This window comes from Pteropus vampyrus, unplaced genomic scaffold (assembly GCF_000151845.1).
Source record: "Pteropus vampyrus isolate Shadow unplaced genomic scaffold, Pvam_2.0 Scaffold65, whole genome shotgun sequence".
Classification (NCBI taxonomy): Eukaryota; Metazoa; Chordata; class Mammalia; order Chiroptera; family Pteropodidae; genus Pteropus; species Pteropus vampyrus.
In genome coordinates this window covers 3,366,131-3,379,922 of record NW_011888846.1, presented here as the reverse complement: position 1 = coordinate 3,379,922, position 13,792 = coordinate 3,366,131, and the positions used below count along the sequence as shown (strand labels likewise).

The 13,792-nt window shown below is 37.7% G+C and overlaps 1 protein-coding gene across 1 annotated transcript in view; it reads left to right on the top strand.

Moving 5' to 3' along the window:
* RASAL2 (RAS protein activator like 2) overlaps positions 1–13,792 on the top strand; it is a 252,763-nt gene that overhangs the window by 121,726 nt on the left and 117,245 nt on the right. The window contains exon 3 of the mRNA XM_011361240.2: positions 3,481–3,607. Coding sequence (XP_011359542.1) covers positions 3,481–3,607 — 127 coding nt within the window. The remainder of the gene's footprint in view (positions 1–3,480; positions 3,608–13,792) is intronic.

Below are 13,792 nucleotides of genomic sequence, written 5' to 3'. Positions count from 1 at the left end.
GTCCAATGCTTACCAACTTCTTGGCTGATGTTATGTTTTTTTCCTTTGTTTAAAATGGCACCATCTCTACCTATTAAATATTCATTCATTCATTTGCGGGTCGGAGCTATTTTAAGGTCTGGGGATGACGGGTAAGATACAAGCTGTTAATTTCAATGGAATTAGTTGCACAAAGGAATGATTATAATTCAGTGTGATAAGTGTAGTGACAGAGAAAGTTCTGTTACTGGAGGAACATCAGGGGAGGGTACCTTAACCTTCCCATCGGGGGCTGGTACACAGGGAAGATTCTTGGAAGAGGCCCTGTCTGTCCTAAGCGCAAGGTAAACAGTTTACCTGGCGGGGATAGACTAGAAGAGAGAGCAAGGGGAAATAGTTCCTGCCAAAAGAACAGACTAAGCAAAGGCTCTCAACTACAGAGTAGGGACTATAGGAAGGAAGTGCAAGCAATTGGGTTGTCCCTGGATGTAAAGTTTGAAGCTGAACACATACTGTGGTAAACCTGCTATACTATATTAGGGAGTTTAGCAGTTTTAAATTACCTTTTTAGCAGAAGAGTTCTTTCTTTGTGGAAAAACTTATGCGGAAGCTCTATATAACAGATAAATTCAGAATTCTGCCCTGGATGAAGCAGAGGGATACCTTCCCCCATCACATGCGTTCTTTGTGTCCTTTTAAAGGTACCGGAGACTTGAACATCATTTAAGCATTCTTTAGGAAAGGAAATAACTGAGAAGAGCTTCCTTTTGCTAGGTAGCATAATCTTGGTTTTCTTTCCTTGACTATTTTAGTTAATCTGTATGTGTTCAGATTGAAATTGCAATTAATTTCTATGTAATTCTAAATTAAAGGGAAGGCGATTTTGTAGAAAATGATATGCCTATGCATATATATAACATACATACATATACATACATGCACACGTATATACATATGTGCATGTGTATATAATGTTTTCTAAGTAGCTGGATTTATTTGTGCATGTTGCTTTTCCATTGTCATGGGTGGCTTAGCACTAACGAGGACTAAGAGGCAGAGGTCCAGTTTAACATTGTGATTCGCATGTCTTAGATGCCGTTTACTCCTTACTGGTTCCACTTTCCTCGTCTGAAATGGCGTAAATTAAAGTGCTTGATTTTTTTTTTTTCTCCCTGGGGAAAAAGAGGACTTCAAAGAACAGTACAAGGCTAAAAAGACTTAAAATTTTTTTCTTTTTTATGTTGTAGAACCTGGAAGATATACAAATTTTAAAGAGTAATTCAGTATAAACAATAAATGTGAACTAGTAAACTAAATTAGAAGAGTCAGAATGAACAAAATTGCTTTTCTAAAAATGACTGTCTAAAACTGATTTTCTTTGGCTGTGTACTAAGATTTGTGAGCTCCAGCTTGGTTTGTTTGATGATCCTTGAAATATGAGCCCTCTAATTTTCAAGGAGATCAATATCTTGTCAAAATATTTTAGGTAAGAAGCAATCGATAGTGCTGTAAAAGTAAAATGTTCATAAGAAACGCAGATTTAGAATCAAAGTCAGCACTGTCTCGAGTCAGAGGTGAACTGCCCTAACCTGTAAGAGCGATACTTTAAAGGAAGCCTTTGATTATATTTTAAGAAATGAGGAGTCTTCATTAAAACTTTGAGAAAATAATTGTGAGTGCATTTTAGGTCCAAATAAGAAGAGATAACTTATTTATCCTTTCCTTAGAAATGGCAGAGACAAAGTATATGATAATAGAAGCCTTTTCTTACTTTTTCCCGAATGTGGCCTTTATAAATTTCCACAGAAAAGATCATATAATATCAAAAATAACTACTATCGTTTATTTATGGCATAGGCCTTCATTATTTCAGATAATAGGCATTTTTAGAACTATGAAGGAAATAGTTATATTTATTTAGGTTCATCTATTTGTTCAAAAATAAAAACTTTTTTCCCCAAATTAACCCCCATTCTTTTCTACTTTTAAGACAGGTAGAGGATACATTTCTGCCTTTCTTACTACAAGGGAGTTATTTGACCTCTCAGTGCTATTCTTTTAATTATTTAAGTAGGGATAATATAATTTTCATCCTGAAAGGGATGGGTGACTTAGATTACTGTTTGTAAAGTTTTAAGTTACAGGGTGCCTTTGGAGGAGTCCGTGTCTTTACTGATGCTATTATTTGGTCTCCTCTTGTTTTTTAGAGTTTGACCTTTCTTAATTCTGCCTTTTCGTTTGTCAATGTGCAAGCAGTAATCATAGTTATGCTAATGAGGAAACGGGGAATTTTTGGTCCCACAACAAGTGAAAGTTTTCAGTCTGTTATGAAGACGTTAGGACTTTACTCTGCAGGTTCTCAGTAACAAGCTTCCCTTGCTGCCATCCCCTTGACCCCAGTCATAGGAGTCAGATTACTGAGGCAAAGCCGCAGGCATACACATATCCATTTTTCTGGATCAGTTGATGCGATGGGTGTTCATTGCAATCATCTGTAGAAATAAATTATGACTCATCTGTAAAAAGGGGATAATAATAATGGCTCCCCCACAGTGTCACACACATAAATTCCTTAGCCTTGCACATAGTAAGAACTTAATGCTAGTCATTATTTTTGCAATTTGTTAAAAGTTCAGTATTGGAGCCATAAGAAATTAGAAACTATGATTATTTACTGACATATTTTGCCAAATTAGTTTGGATGTCACCAGTACTGTTCTAGTTTCGGTAAAGGTTGCTAGTGAAATCTCATTGTGAAAGGAACTCAGCGCCATCTCATTACTTTACAGTAACTTGTAAGCTGTAAAATAGTTGTTGGTATTAGAGATCTCTCGTACCATTCATAGCTCTCGTACCACATATACAAACAACACTTGGTGTGCTTCCGAAGTTATGCCAGAAAAAAACATTTTTTAGGATTTCAAAAACTAAACTCACTTTTGGGAGAAAATATGCTATTTTATGTAAGTATATAAGTTTGCACTGAAAATGTGTTTTATTAACTATCTCTAAGTGCTTAATTCTAAAATTGAAGAAAGGGGGTGATTTTACTACTATCTAACAAAATCTTCTTTTAAGAGAATTTTGGAGCTGAGTCTTTCTGGTCGACTTTTATTTCCATTTACCTTGTTGAGCATTGTGCAGAATTGGAGCTCGTGAACCAGTTTCTGATGTAAAAGGATCTTTTATTTGTGTGGGCATTTTATTTAGTTTTCCGAGCTCCCAAAGCAGGTGCACACCTGGATGCGATTTGTCCATATTTCCAGTAAGCTCATTTGCATGCTCACCTTTCCTGATCTCTCAGTTTTCTTTTTAAAGAAAAGCTTCCTGAAAAGTGGTTGGTAATACCTTACTATTGTATATACTTTATTTCTACATTTTTTCTACTTTGCTCCGCTGATTACAAAGTCCTGTCTTATTAACTGAAAACATCATTGAGCCAGAAGGTAGTTATGGTGAGCTGACTATTAAGTTTCATCTCTTTTCCTTTTGGTTGACTAGATGCCTGTGGAGGGAGGACAGGAGCAGCAGACAGATTCCACCAAAGGGCGATGCCTGAGGAGAACTGTCAGTGTCCCTTCCGAGGGTCAGTTTCCTGAGTACCCACCAGAGGGCGCCGCTAAACTGGGTAAGCTAATAAAAGGAAAGCTGTTCCTTGCTTTTATCTGGTAATTTATGGACTTGTTATTGAGTGCTACAATAAAACAAAACATCCTGCATCTCCAGTTAAGGAAGCTCCTTGAAATATATCTTAACCAAGAGTTAAAGGTCATTAGAAAGTTCCGTTTTTTTATAACCAAGTGGCAGCAAAGTTATTTTACAGAGATAAAATTTATCTGAGCGTTGTTAAGTTTGCTGTACAGTCCTAGCAAGCTGGATGATGTGTTGTTTCTGAGTTTACTGCTCGGCTTTAAATTTCGAAAGACCATTAGATGATCTTGTTGAAATACCGAGAGTCACTAGGAAGCCAGTATTATGTAGAAACTTAGTACTGAGTGTTTTGTGACCTGTTCACACAGCTACTGATGCTGTCTTGTGTAATACAGTGTCGGATCAGGCTAGTTTAGCTGAGCTAGTTTTATATGTCCCACGTGAGTTATATTCAGCACCATAGTTGGAGTGGGTGACAGAAGAGGGAAACCGGAAAAACCCACGAGTTGTTGTACACTAAAGAAATGAAGGTCGATATCAAAGCATCTCTTCCTGTGTCCTCCCAGATGTATCTCGTTTCATGTCTTGCTTGCCTGCCAGCGGATGTTTAGATAATTAGATCAGGTAATTTTAAGGGAATGTAATTAAGATTAAATAAAATAATGAAAGGATTTTAAAAGTAAAAAGTGCTTTGTATTGTATTATTATTTACTTAGCGAGCCTACACAGTGAGCCATAGACCTTTGGTAGGCAAATAGAAAAGAACCATTTATTGTCTCTACGTCGGTTAATGTGGTTATTCTGTGATTTTGGTTGTATCTTTGAAAATTAAGGTTTGGGTTTTTTTGTTGTTTATTTTTGCCTTTCTCTTCATTTCTCTTCATATTCTAAACGGAACTCAGAATTCTTGGTCAGAATTTGAATCCTTTATTTTTCTTTTTATCCTGTAACAGCTGTTGCTTTTCCAGAAATTAGTCAGGTTAGCAAACACTTTTCTCCAAGGAGTCATACTTGGAGAAATAAAATCTTCTTCTCATCTTATTTCCATTATACTTCTTTAGCATGTGTTGAAACCAGTTTAGGTGTTGCCCTGAATTATACTGCAAACCTGTCTGGGTGTAACCTTTGTATTGCCAGTTTATATTTCACATACAAGTTTTATGTAAATTGGACTGGCTCAGAGTCACCTTTCAACTCCTTTGCTGTCATTATTTGGAATGTTATGCTTATGACTCTCTGTCACTACTCTAGGAACCTCTGACGAGCTTTGACCCACAAACTTCAGTTGATTTTGAGGAAGTGTAATGATAGTCTGAGGAGTTATTGCCATTTTATAAAAGAGAGAACTATATAGTAAATTGCTACATATCTCCAGCACTCCAAGTACTGGTCTCAAAGACACTAAGATGAGGTGGCCAAGGTATCTGGCCCAGAGCCAGTCCTCACCTACCATCCTTGACAGCAAGCCTGATAGCCATCTCGATTCATGGCAATCTGTGATCAGTTTTGGAGCGGATGTCCTAAGTTAGCACTGAAAGCTATTACTCGTAAATATTAGAGGAGAAAGACTACTTTTAGAGCCATTCTTTCTTATATGCCGGTCTATTGTTGAATTAGATAATTATTCTGTTCTATTTTTATCTTCCAGTGATTTGTCTTTAGGCAAAATTTTCTGTCAAATATTTTTATTGAGTAATTGCTGTATATGTAACATTCTATGCCAGTCCCTAAGAACGAAAAGAGATGTAAAATAAAATTTCTGCCTTTGGAAGATTCTCATCTATATAGGAAGACAGATTATTGATGACTAATCTCAGTACATGTTATTATTTATTGTGATACATTATATTGTGTGGCTTTTATTGATTTTTTTAAAATTATTCATTTATGCAGTGAATAGTTATTGAATAACAACTATGGGCCAGATGCTGTTCTAGGCACTTGAGATATAACAGTGAAAAAAGTAGACAAAACTCTCTCCCCTTGTGGAGCCTGCATTCTATGAAGGAGTGACAGAAAATAAGCAAGAGTAGTAAGTAAAATGTAAAAGTAGTAAGTAAAATTGACTATGCTAGATGGCGATAAGAACAAAGATAAAAATAAAGTCGGAAATGGGAATAGGAAATGTCAAGGAAGTATACTTTTAGCTAAGGTGACCAAAGAATGCCTCACTGCCAAGTGACATGTGAGCAAAGGTTTGATAAAAATATGGGAGTAAGGTGTGCAGATCCCTGGGGGTGAGGCCTTTCCCCCGGGGGACAGCTCGTGCACAGCAGGAATGTGCTTGGAGTTTGCAGGAGCAGCATAGATGCCAGTGAGGCTGGAGTGCAGTGAGCCCGGGGAGAGGAGGAGGAGTTGCCATCACTGAGCTCTGTGGCGAGCGGGTCTGAAGGCCTTGCAGGTCACCATAACGGCTTTTGGCTTTTACTCTGTGAGATGGGGAACCACTGGGAATAAGGATGCAAGAATGGAAGGTCAGAGACCAGTTAGGATGCTAGTGCAATGATAGACAAGAGAAGATAGAACTTGGGCCATGATCTACTGATAGCAGTGGAAAGTGAGGAATGACCAGGTTCTGTATATATTTGAAGGAAGAGCCAACAGAATTTGCTTGTTGGATTGGATGTGGGAGGTAAGAAACAGAAGAGGGAAGAATTTTGGCTAGAACAGCTAGAAGGATGTTCCTTGAAATGGGAAAGACTATGGGAGAAGCAAGTTGGGATTGGCCAGGGGCTCACTTTTAGACATGTTAAGTCTGCGGGTCTTATGAGACGCCCAAGTGGAAATTCGTGAGTCAGGGAATCAGGGGAGAGGTACGGACTGGAGATGTAAATTGCAGGCTTTAGCAAATAGATGGTGTTCAAAGCCAAGAGGCTGAGTGAAATCACCAGGGAAATGGGGATAGGCAGAAGAGAGAAGCCCAGGGCGGAGCCCTCGTACAGCACCCGAGAGGTTAGGAGGACGAGGAAGTGCTAGCAAGGGTCAGGCCAGAGTGGGAGACCAAGGGAAACGCCGGCATTTTGTTTCCGGATAGGTAAGTCGAGTGCAGTGTGTATGGGAAAGCCCTTCTGTTTTCGCAGAGTTCTCACATTTTCCAAGCTCTGCATTCTCTTCGTTCTCCAGCAGGGGGCCCCGAGGCGCCCTGACCAGATTTCGCAGGTGTAAAACCACGGTATACATTTCGGTTTTAGGTGTGAGGCAGTCAGCTATAGAGAATGCCCACTCATGAAAAACATGTGCCTTCTACTCCAGAGAATTCATGACGGAAAGGAGCCCCATGAATGTAAAAGATCTGTGGAAAACTTTCGTCGTGGCTGCAGTTTACTGTACATTAAAGATTTCCAGCTGGTGAAAAAACTCGTGAATGGAAAAATACGGGAAAGCCTGTGCTTGTGCCTCGCACATTGTTCAACGTGAGCAAGTTCACACCGATGAGAAACCTGATTAAGTGTCAAGAACTTCGATCTAACGGAAGTGTGTTTGGGGACTTGGGGCGGACAGTGGTTAAGCACAGAACATCCTTCCCTCTCAGTGGTTCTCAGACTCTTGAACTCAACAGTTGACAGATTACCCGGGATACTAAACTTGCATTTATGCTGGCGTTTGACAGATTTTGATACACCAAATTCTTTTCCACTGAAAATGAGAGGTTTTCTTAAGGCATGAACATCACCTCTAAAGCACCCATTTCCAGATTTAGAAAACCTAGAAAAAACTATTTTCCCCTGGTGACAATATCCAGATTTTAATTTATTAAATAATTTTAATTGTTCAAATGTAAATCATGCAAAGCATGCTTTGATGAATTTTCTAAAGGAAATTATTTCTTCAGATGTTCGGGTCTTTGCCTGGAAACAACACTAGAGGCTGTATAAGTTGACCCCATGAACTAGAACTAGTAAATATTCATTTTCAATATAAATATAAGCTATACGGATTCAACTTTTTTTTTTAAGCCATCAAATACCTTCTAGGAACACTGTGAAATAGGGATAGGTGAAAGCCGAATAGTGGACGTTTTTATGAAGTATAGTTTTATTAAAATAGTACACCTTTGATGCATGCTAGCAAGCCTCTTAGGAAGGAATGTATCAAAAGTCTTTTAGAGTCAGTCAAAGTTAGCTATCCAGAATTTTCATGTTTATGTTTATGTAAATGAAGAAGTCAAACAATTTCAAATCCTACCACAAAAAAAAGGACACCAAATTGGAAAAACACTTGAGGAAAAGCTAACCTTATACCTATGTTTTCCTAAGTTTATTGACTTAAGTGATAAAAATTTGAGGACACCTTTAAGAAAATGCTTGTTAAAACAGAATAGTCTCTTTAAGGTATTTATAAAATTATTATAAAGGATAACTTTTAATCAAAATTTTTAGAGGATATCGATTAGTCAAACCTTAGTGTTAACCATTAACCCTGACCTTCTCTGTTAAATTAGCCTCAGTTTTAACTTTATGTATAAACTAATGATGACTCTATTTTTAATCCCAAGACATTTATTAGGAGTATCTAGATAATTTATGAAGCATTTTCAAGATGCTAGAATCTTCTGTAAAAACGCAGGGTGATGGTAATAGTAAAGGAAGGGGAAATGAGTAATGAAGATTTAATATTACAAGAAACAGATCCTTCCATTTTTCAAAGAATAGAATTTAAAATGCTAATAATTAATGCCTGTGTATGGTAGCACTCAGTATTTAGATTGACTGTTATGTTTATATGCGTGTGTGTTTGTACATATATCTTCAATAGAAGCAGATCTTGAACAAATCAAAATATTTATGAAAAAATCAGTAGTCTGATACTTCTAGCTCTGAAAGTTAGAACTCAATGGGATAATAGCAGCCCTGGGTTTATTTGAAATGCCCTAAAAATATCAAATCTTGTTTCTCTCCTATAAAAACCATTTCACAATTACCTATAAGCAAGCTCATGCTAAGAGAGCCATATAATATCCAGCCTTTATACTTGTATTCCATCATTCCTGGATTTCAGTGATACGTAAGTGATTTGAGGAGAGGTCAGATGAGCTCAAGAATTATCACAAACATGTTGGATAATTAAAGTAGAAGACCCTGGAATAATCTCACTTGAGGCTTTTGGTTGGGTAGTTGTGAGTTTTCGTAAAAACCATGAGCCAGTATATATTTATTCTTTGAAATCTATAAGATTCCATAAGATTCTGTGTGGTGATACAGATCATACTAGTCTAGAAGAATGAGCTCGCATCTAGGTTAAAATAGCCATGTACAGTCAGTTCTGCTCTAATGCGATGTGTTCCTAAAAATCGCTGTCCTATGCAAAATCACAATAAAAGTTATAGGACTTCTGGGGAAAGGGGGTTGGGACACTATACTCAAGAACTTGGTCAATGACACATAAGATAGGAACTTAGTGAAAATGGTAGCGCAGTTTTCTGTGTGTTAAATGACTGAGAAATGCATAAATACTGCGGTAAATATAGCACTTTACCTTGGAAAAAATCTTGAAATGTACTTGTGATAGTGGACCTCCGAGTAGTTTCAAAGTTTATTGCAAAGTGACGGAAGGAGTGCTTTTTGGAAATTGAATAGAACACCGTTACGCCACGGGTGGATGGGCGTGGGTGTGCAGTGAGGGAGCTGGTAGCGTGTGTGTGTGAGCGTTTTACGTGTTCAAATGTGGCTCGGGTGAGCTGAGTGTAGTTTTCTTTGTTCACCTAGTGTTTTTCGCAGAGGAAATCATGATTAAAAAATTTGTGTAATTGCACATTGTTCACTTATGTGGCGATTATGGTGGAAAGTTCACATTTTCAAAGCAAGCGTTATTACAGAACCGACTTGATTTAATCAGATTTGTCCATTAGAAGGAAGCGGCTGGCATTTGTGAGCCAATTAAATTCTAAAATGTCAATTCCTTTTGAAAACATTTCTAAATTTCTTTAGGAAGTTATTGGGAACTCAAAACTAGCATGAATAAAATAAAAATTTGTATTTTAGTTTTCAAGCTACCCTGCTAAAGCCAATTTCTGTTTTACTCTTATGAGTTAGATTTAGATTAGCAGCGAGAACGTTTTTTTCCATAAGGAAATCAGTTCTCAGTTCTCAGTCAAGGAGCCAGACCGCAGCGCCTTCTGACTTGTGAGTGGGTTCCGGGTTTGCCTCTTATCTTCTTCCCCATCCTCATCCCACCACGGTGGAGATTGGTCACGTCTGGTAAGCGGGTGCCAAGGCAGTGCCGCCCTCTGGTTGTGCGGATCATGTGTTGTCCAGTAACGGGGGTTGGGGGGTGGTAGTGCGGGGGTGCATGTCATTTGTCTTCATCGATTTGTAGTTATTTCATAAAATTTCCAGTAGATGGCAGTAAAGTGTCTTAAATAAAGAGTTCCTTTTGTGATTCAGGTAAGTCCTTTGTATGAGTTGTTGTTGGGATTCCTGTAAAGCCTGAGGACCTGGGGAAGGATAACGATGAAGGAAGTCAGCGTTAACTGTGGCCCAGCGACTTGCTAGGTTTATAAAGCTGTGTCATAGGCCTTTATATTTAAGTTAGACTAGCAGGTTTTTTTAACAGATATAGCGTGTTCTGTTCTTCAGCCCTGGTTGGGTCCCACATCATGAGAGGCCCCAGAGACATGCATGCGGACATTTTAGTTCTTCGAAGACTGGCAAGAAGAAGCCTTTAGCAGTGGCTGCTTCTGAGGAGAAAACTGGAGATGTGGTGGAGCGGAGTGGGAGGGAGATTAACTTTTCATTATGTAACTGTTTTTACCTTTTAAACTTTTAGTCGAATGAGTTAATATTCTTAAATAATAATGGCAATAATACTAATAACTGTAATAAAGAGGGAAGAGAGAAAGAGAGAAAAAGGAAGAAGAAATCTGCTTGAGCTGAAGGTAAATTTCAGTTCTTTATGATGTATTTCAAAAACAGGGAAAACAACGAACTAAAATCTGAGCAAATGAACCAGAAGGGTATATTATGTTGACGCCAACCTGTGGCTTTCACATTACTAAAATATACTGCTTTAAAAATTAGCTAAGTTTCTTCTCACTCTCCAGTCATTAATTTGTAGCAGGATTTTAAGTTGGCCGTTAAAACAGCTTACTTTTTTATTTATCTGCAGTAAAGAAGAGAAATTGAATCTAAGAGACTAAAAACTTCTTTACATTTTTACGTTAGGTGATTGTAATCTAATAGATTGTAAAAGTAACCTCTGTTGGATTTTTCAGGAATGTCAAAAAATGATATTTTCTTCTCCTTGTCTCTTTGTTGAATAAAACTTAGCTAAAGCAATGCCGGGGAACAAGCTTTCTGGATCATAAATGCTGTGCCTCTGAACTAATGCATCGTGGAATCAGTAAGATAGTAGAATAGGTGTAAATGTTTCTCACTTTACTTGGACGGGTTTAAATCAATCCAATAAAGAAATTTGAGGTGTGACATCTTAGGAAGCTTCCTGTCTCTATATCTCATGACTTTACTCATTGTTTCTTCCATTTTTACATGCACAGTTTGGCAAATTCTTTTCTTCTCAAGGACAGTCATAATTCCCCATTCTGTTCTGTGGTGGAGATGGAAACATGGGGTGGACTTGTTTATAAAGCATCTTGAGGTTTATTTTTGAGGCTTGATCTAGGCCCCTGGCTGCCATAGATCCTTTTCTAAAAGGTTATAAGATTCAGGTAAGTTGAACAAAATTAGCTAAACATTACTTACCACAGTTGTTCTCTCTCTCTCTCTCTCTCTTCTAGTCCAGGGTTGGCTAAGCTGTTTACCAACAGCTTACATTTAGTTTACGTTTCAAACAGAAGGATTTAATAAATCAGCTTGGTGGAAAATCTAGTTGAGTTTATGTCCAAAACAGACTAGAGCCGCCGCAGGGATGAAGCGTGTTTTGTTAGGCCCGACCCTGACCCTCTCAACACCCACCAGCCCTACAGTAGTTTCTACAGTAGTAACGATGCGTAAGAGAGGGAGCTCCCAGGCTTCTCATAAAGCTGTCTTGTTCACCGGTTGTTCTGATTACTTTCTTTTCTCTGAAATTTACAGCCTATTTTCTTTCTTGTTGTCTTCAGAAATTCTTACGTTAACTTTTTTTCTCATTTTAATTGATACTTAAAATAGCATCACAGGAACTTCCCATCTTTTATTTTCTTTCCTTCTGCTTACAAAATAATTCTCATTTTGTCTGAGTTTGGCACATTCTTTCTAATTGTAGAGAGTAGAGAGTAACATCGGAAAAATTCAAGGTAGAAAAGAGTGAAAATAACATGAATTCATAGAATGGAAAGAAAATAAACAACTGAATTAGAAAGAGAACCGGTGGTAGTAAAGAAAGATTATTATTTTATCTCAGTTCATTTTTTTCCACTTAGAGGCCTTTAGATTTTTTTCCCTCTCACTCTCATCGGGATAATGAGATCTAAAGAATCAAAAACATATTTAAACATCTTTTGTAATTAATTTTTAAAAGTAACAATTGCAGAGAAGTATTTAGATGTATGTATTAGGAGCTAGATAAGCTAGTGAGGGAGCCAGTGAAATAATACAGTAAGTGTGAGTGAAAGGAAGAGGAGAGAGAAAAATGCTTTGAAAAGTAGAATATCATTGGCAGTGCGCATAACAATTAGATAAAAATAGCCTTGGAGTAGCCACTGAAAGCTGGACAGTTCCATGATGGTAGATGAGCCTCCCAAAAGGCACTGCATGTGGAACAGGAGTGAGGAGAGAGTTTGGCCTCTTCTAATAACACTTGACATCATTGATATAGCATAGGCTAATGGGTAGATGAGCCTTTATCATTAAATGTGTTACTTTGATTAGAAAATTAGAATTATACTTATAATTTCATAATCTTTCCCAAAGCTTAGAAATGAGTTTAACTGTTCTGTCATGTTCATGCCTAGGTAATATATTCATGACTTGTCTTAGCTCAGGCTGCTGTAAGCGAATACCATGGACTGGGGCTTAAACAACAAACAGTTACTTCTCACAGTCCTGGAGGCTGGGAAGTCCAAGATTTGGTGTCCACTGAGGGCCCTCTTCACTTTGCAGACCGCTGACTTCTCCTTGTATGCTCACTTGGCGGAAAGAGGGCATGGGAGCTCTCAGGGGTCCCTTTTATAAGGGCACTAGTCCCACTGGTGAGGGCTCCAGCTTCGGGGCCGAATCACCTCCTAAAGGCCCTACCCTGTAACACTATCGCATGGGGGATTAGGAGTTCAACACGTGAATTTTGGAGGGACACCAACATTTAGTCCATTGCCGTACTGTTGTCATTTTTAATTGGCATAGCAATTTAAAGAAATTTATCTCGTGGAATCTCATGTACCCATCTAAAGGCTGGTTCATGCATTTTCCACCTGTGAAATGGTGAACCATAGATCAAACAAGGTATGTTGTGCCAGTTCTATCAGAGAATAAGAATAGATTAAAATTTTCACTAGTAGAAATTTACCCCCCTCTTTGTTGATAAGTGAGATTCATGAATGGATTTTCAGAAGAATGTCATTAGACTTTAAGAAGACATTCCTTAGTATATACTTTTCTTTCAAAATTTATCGTATGCTATTTCCACTCTGTTGGTGATAATGCTGTGCTATTTCAGAATTGGCAACTTTACCAAAAGTTTATGTCTCAAAAAAAAAAAAAAATCTAATAAAATTTTATTTTTCTCACTGTATCCCTCTTTTTCTCCATTTTCCCTATTTTTCTTTCTTTCTTTCTTTCATATGTTCTAAGTTATGGGACTTCCTTTGTAGGAACAGTCGAAAGCACAGCCTTATCTCTGCAGGGTAAACCAAGATGCCACCGTATAGATATTGCACGGCCTAACTGAAGGACTGGTTTGATGTAGTAATCGTGTCTCATTCTAATATTTCTTCTCTATTTTAAATGAAACGTAAAAATCACCAAACTCTTTAAAATTCTAGTGTTTGTGTGTATCCAAGTTTAGTTGCTGTCATTAAGGGCCTCTTAAATAGCTTTTTGAAAGCACACTATATTCTGGTAACCATTAAAATTAGAAGGAACATTCTTGAGGCTAACAAGCCTTTAAATTACAAACTAGATATCAGAAAGCTTAATACCGTGGAGACTGTAATGAATAACAACATAGTCTGTTGTCCAATCTGAAGCTATAATTGGCGGGAAGAGACAACCTTGTTGATCTTTGTAGCTAG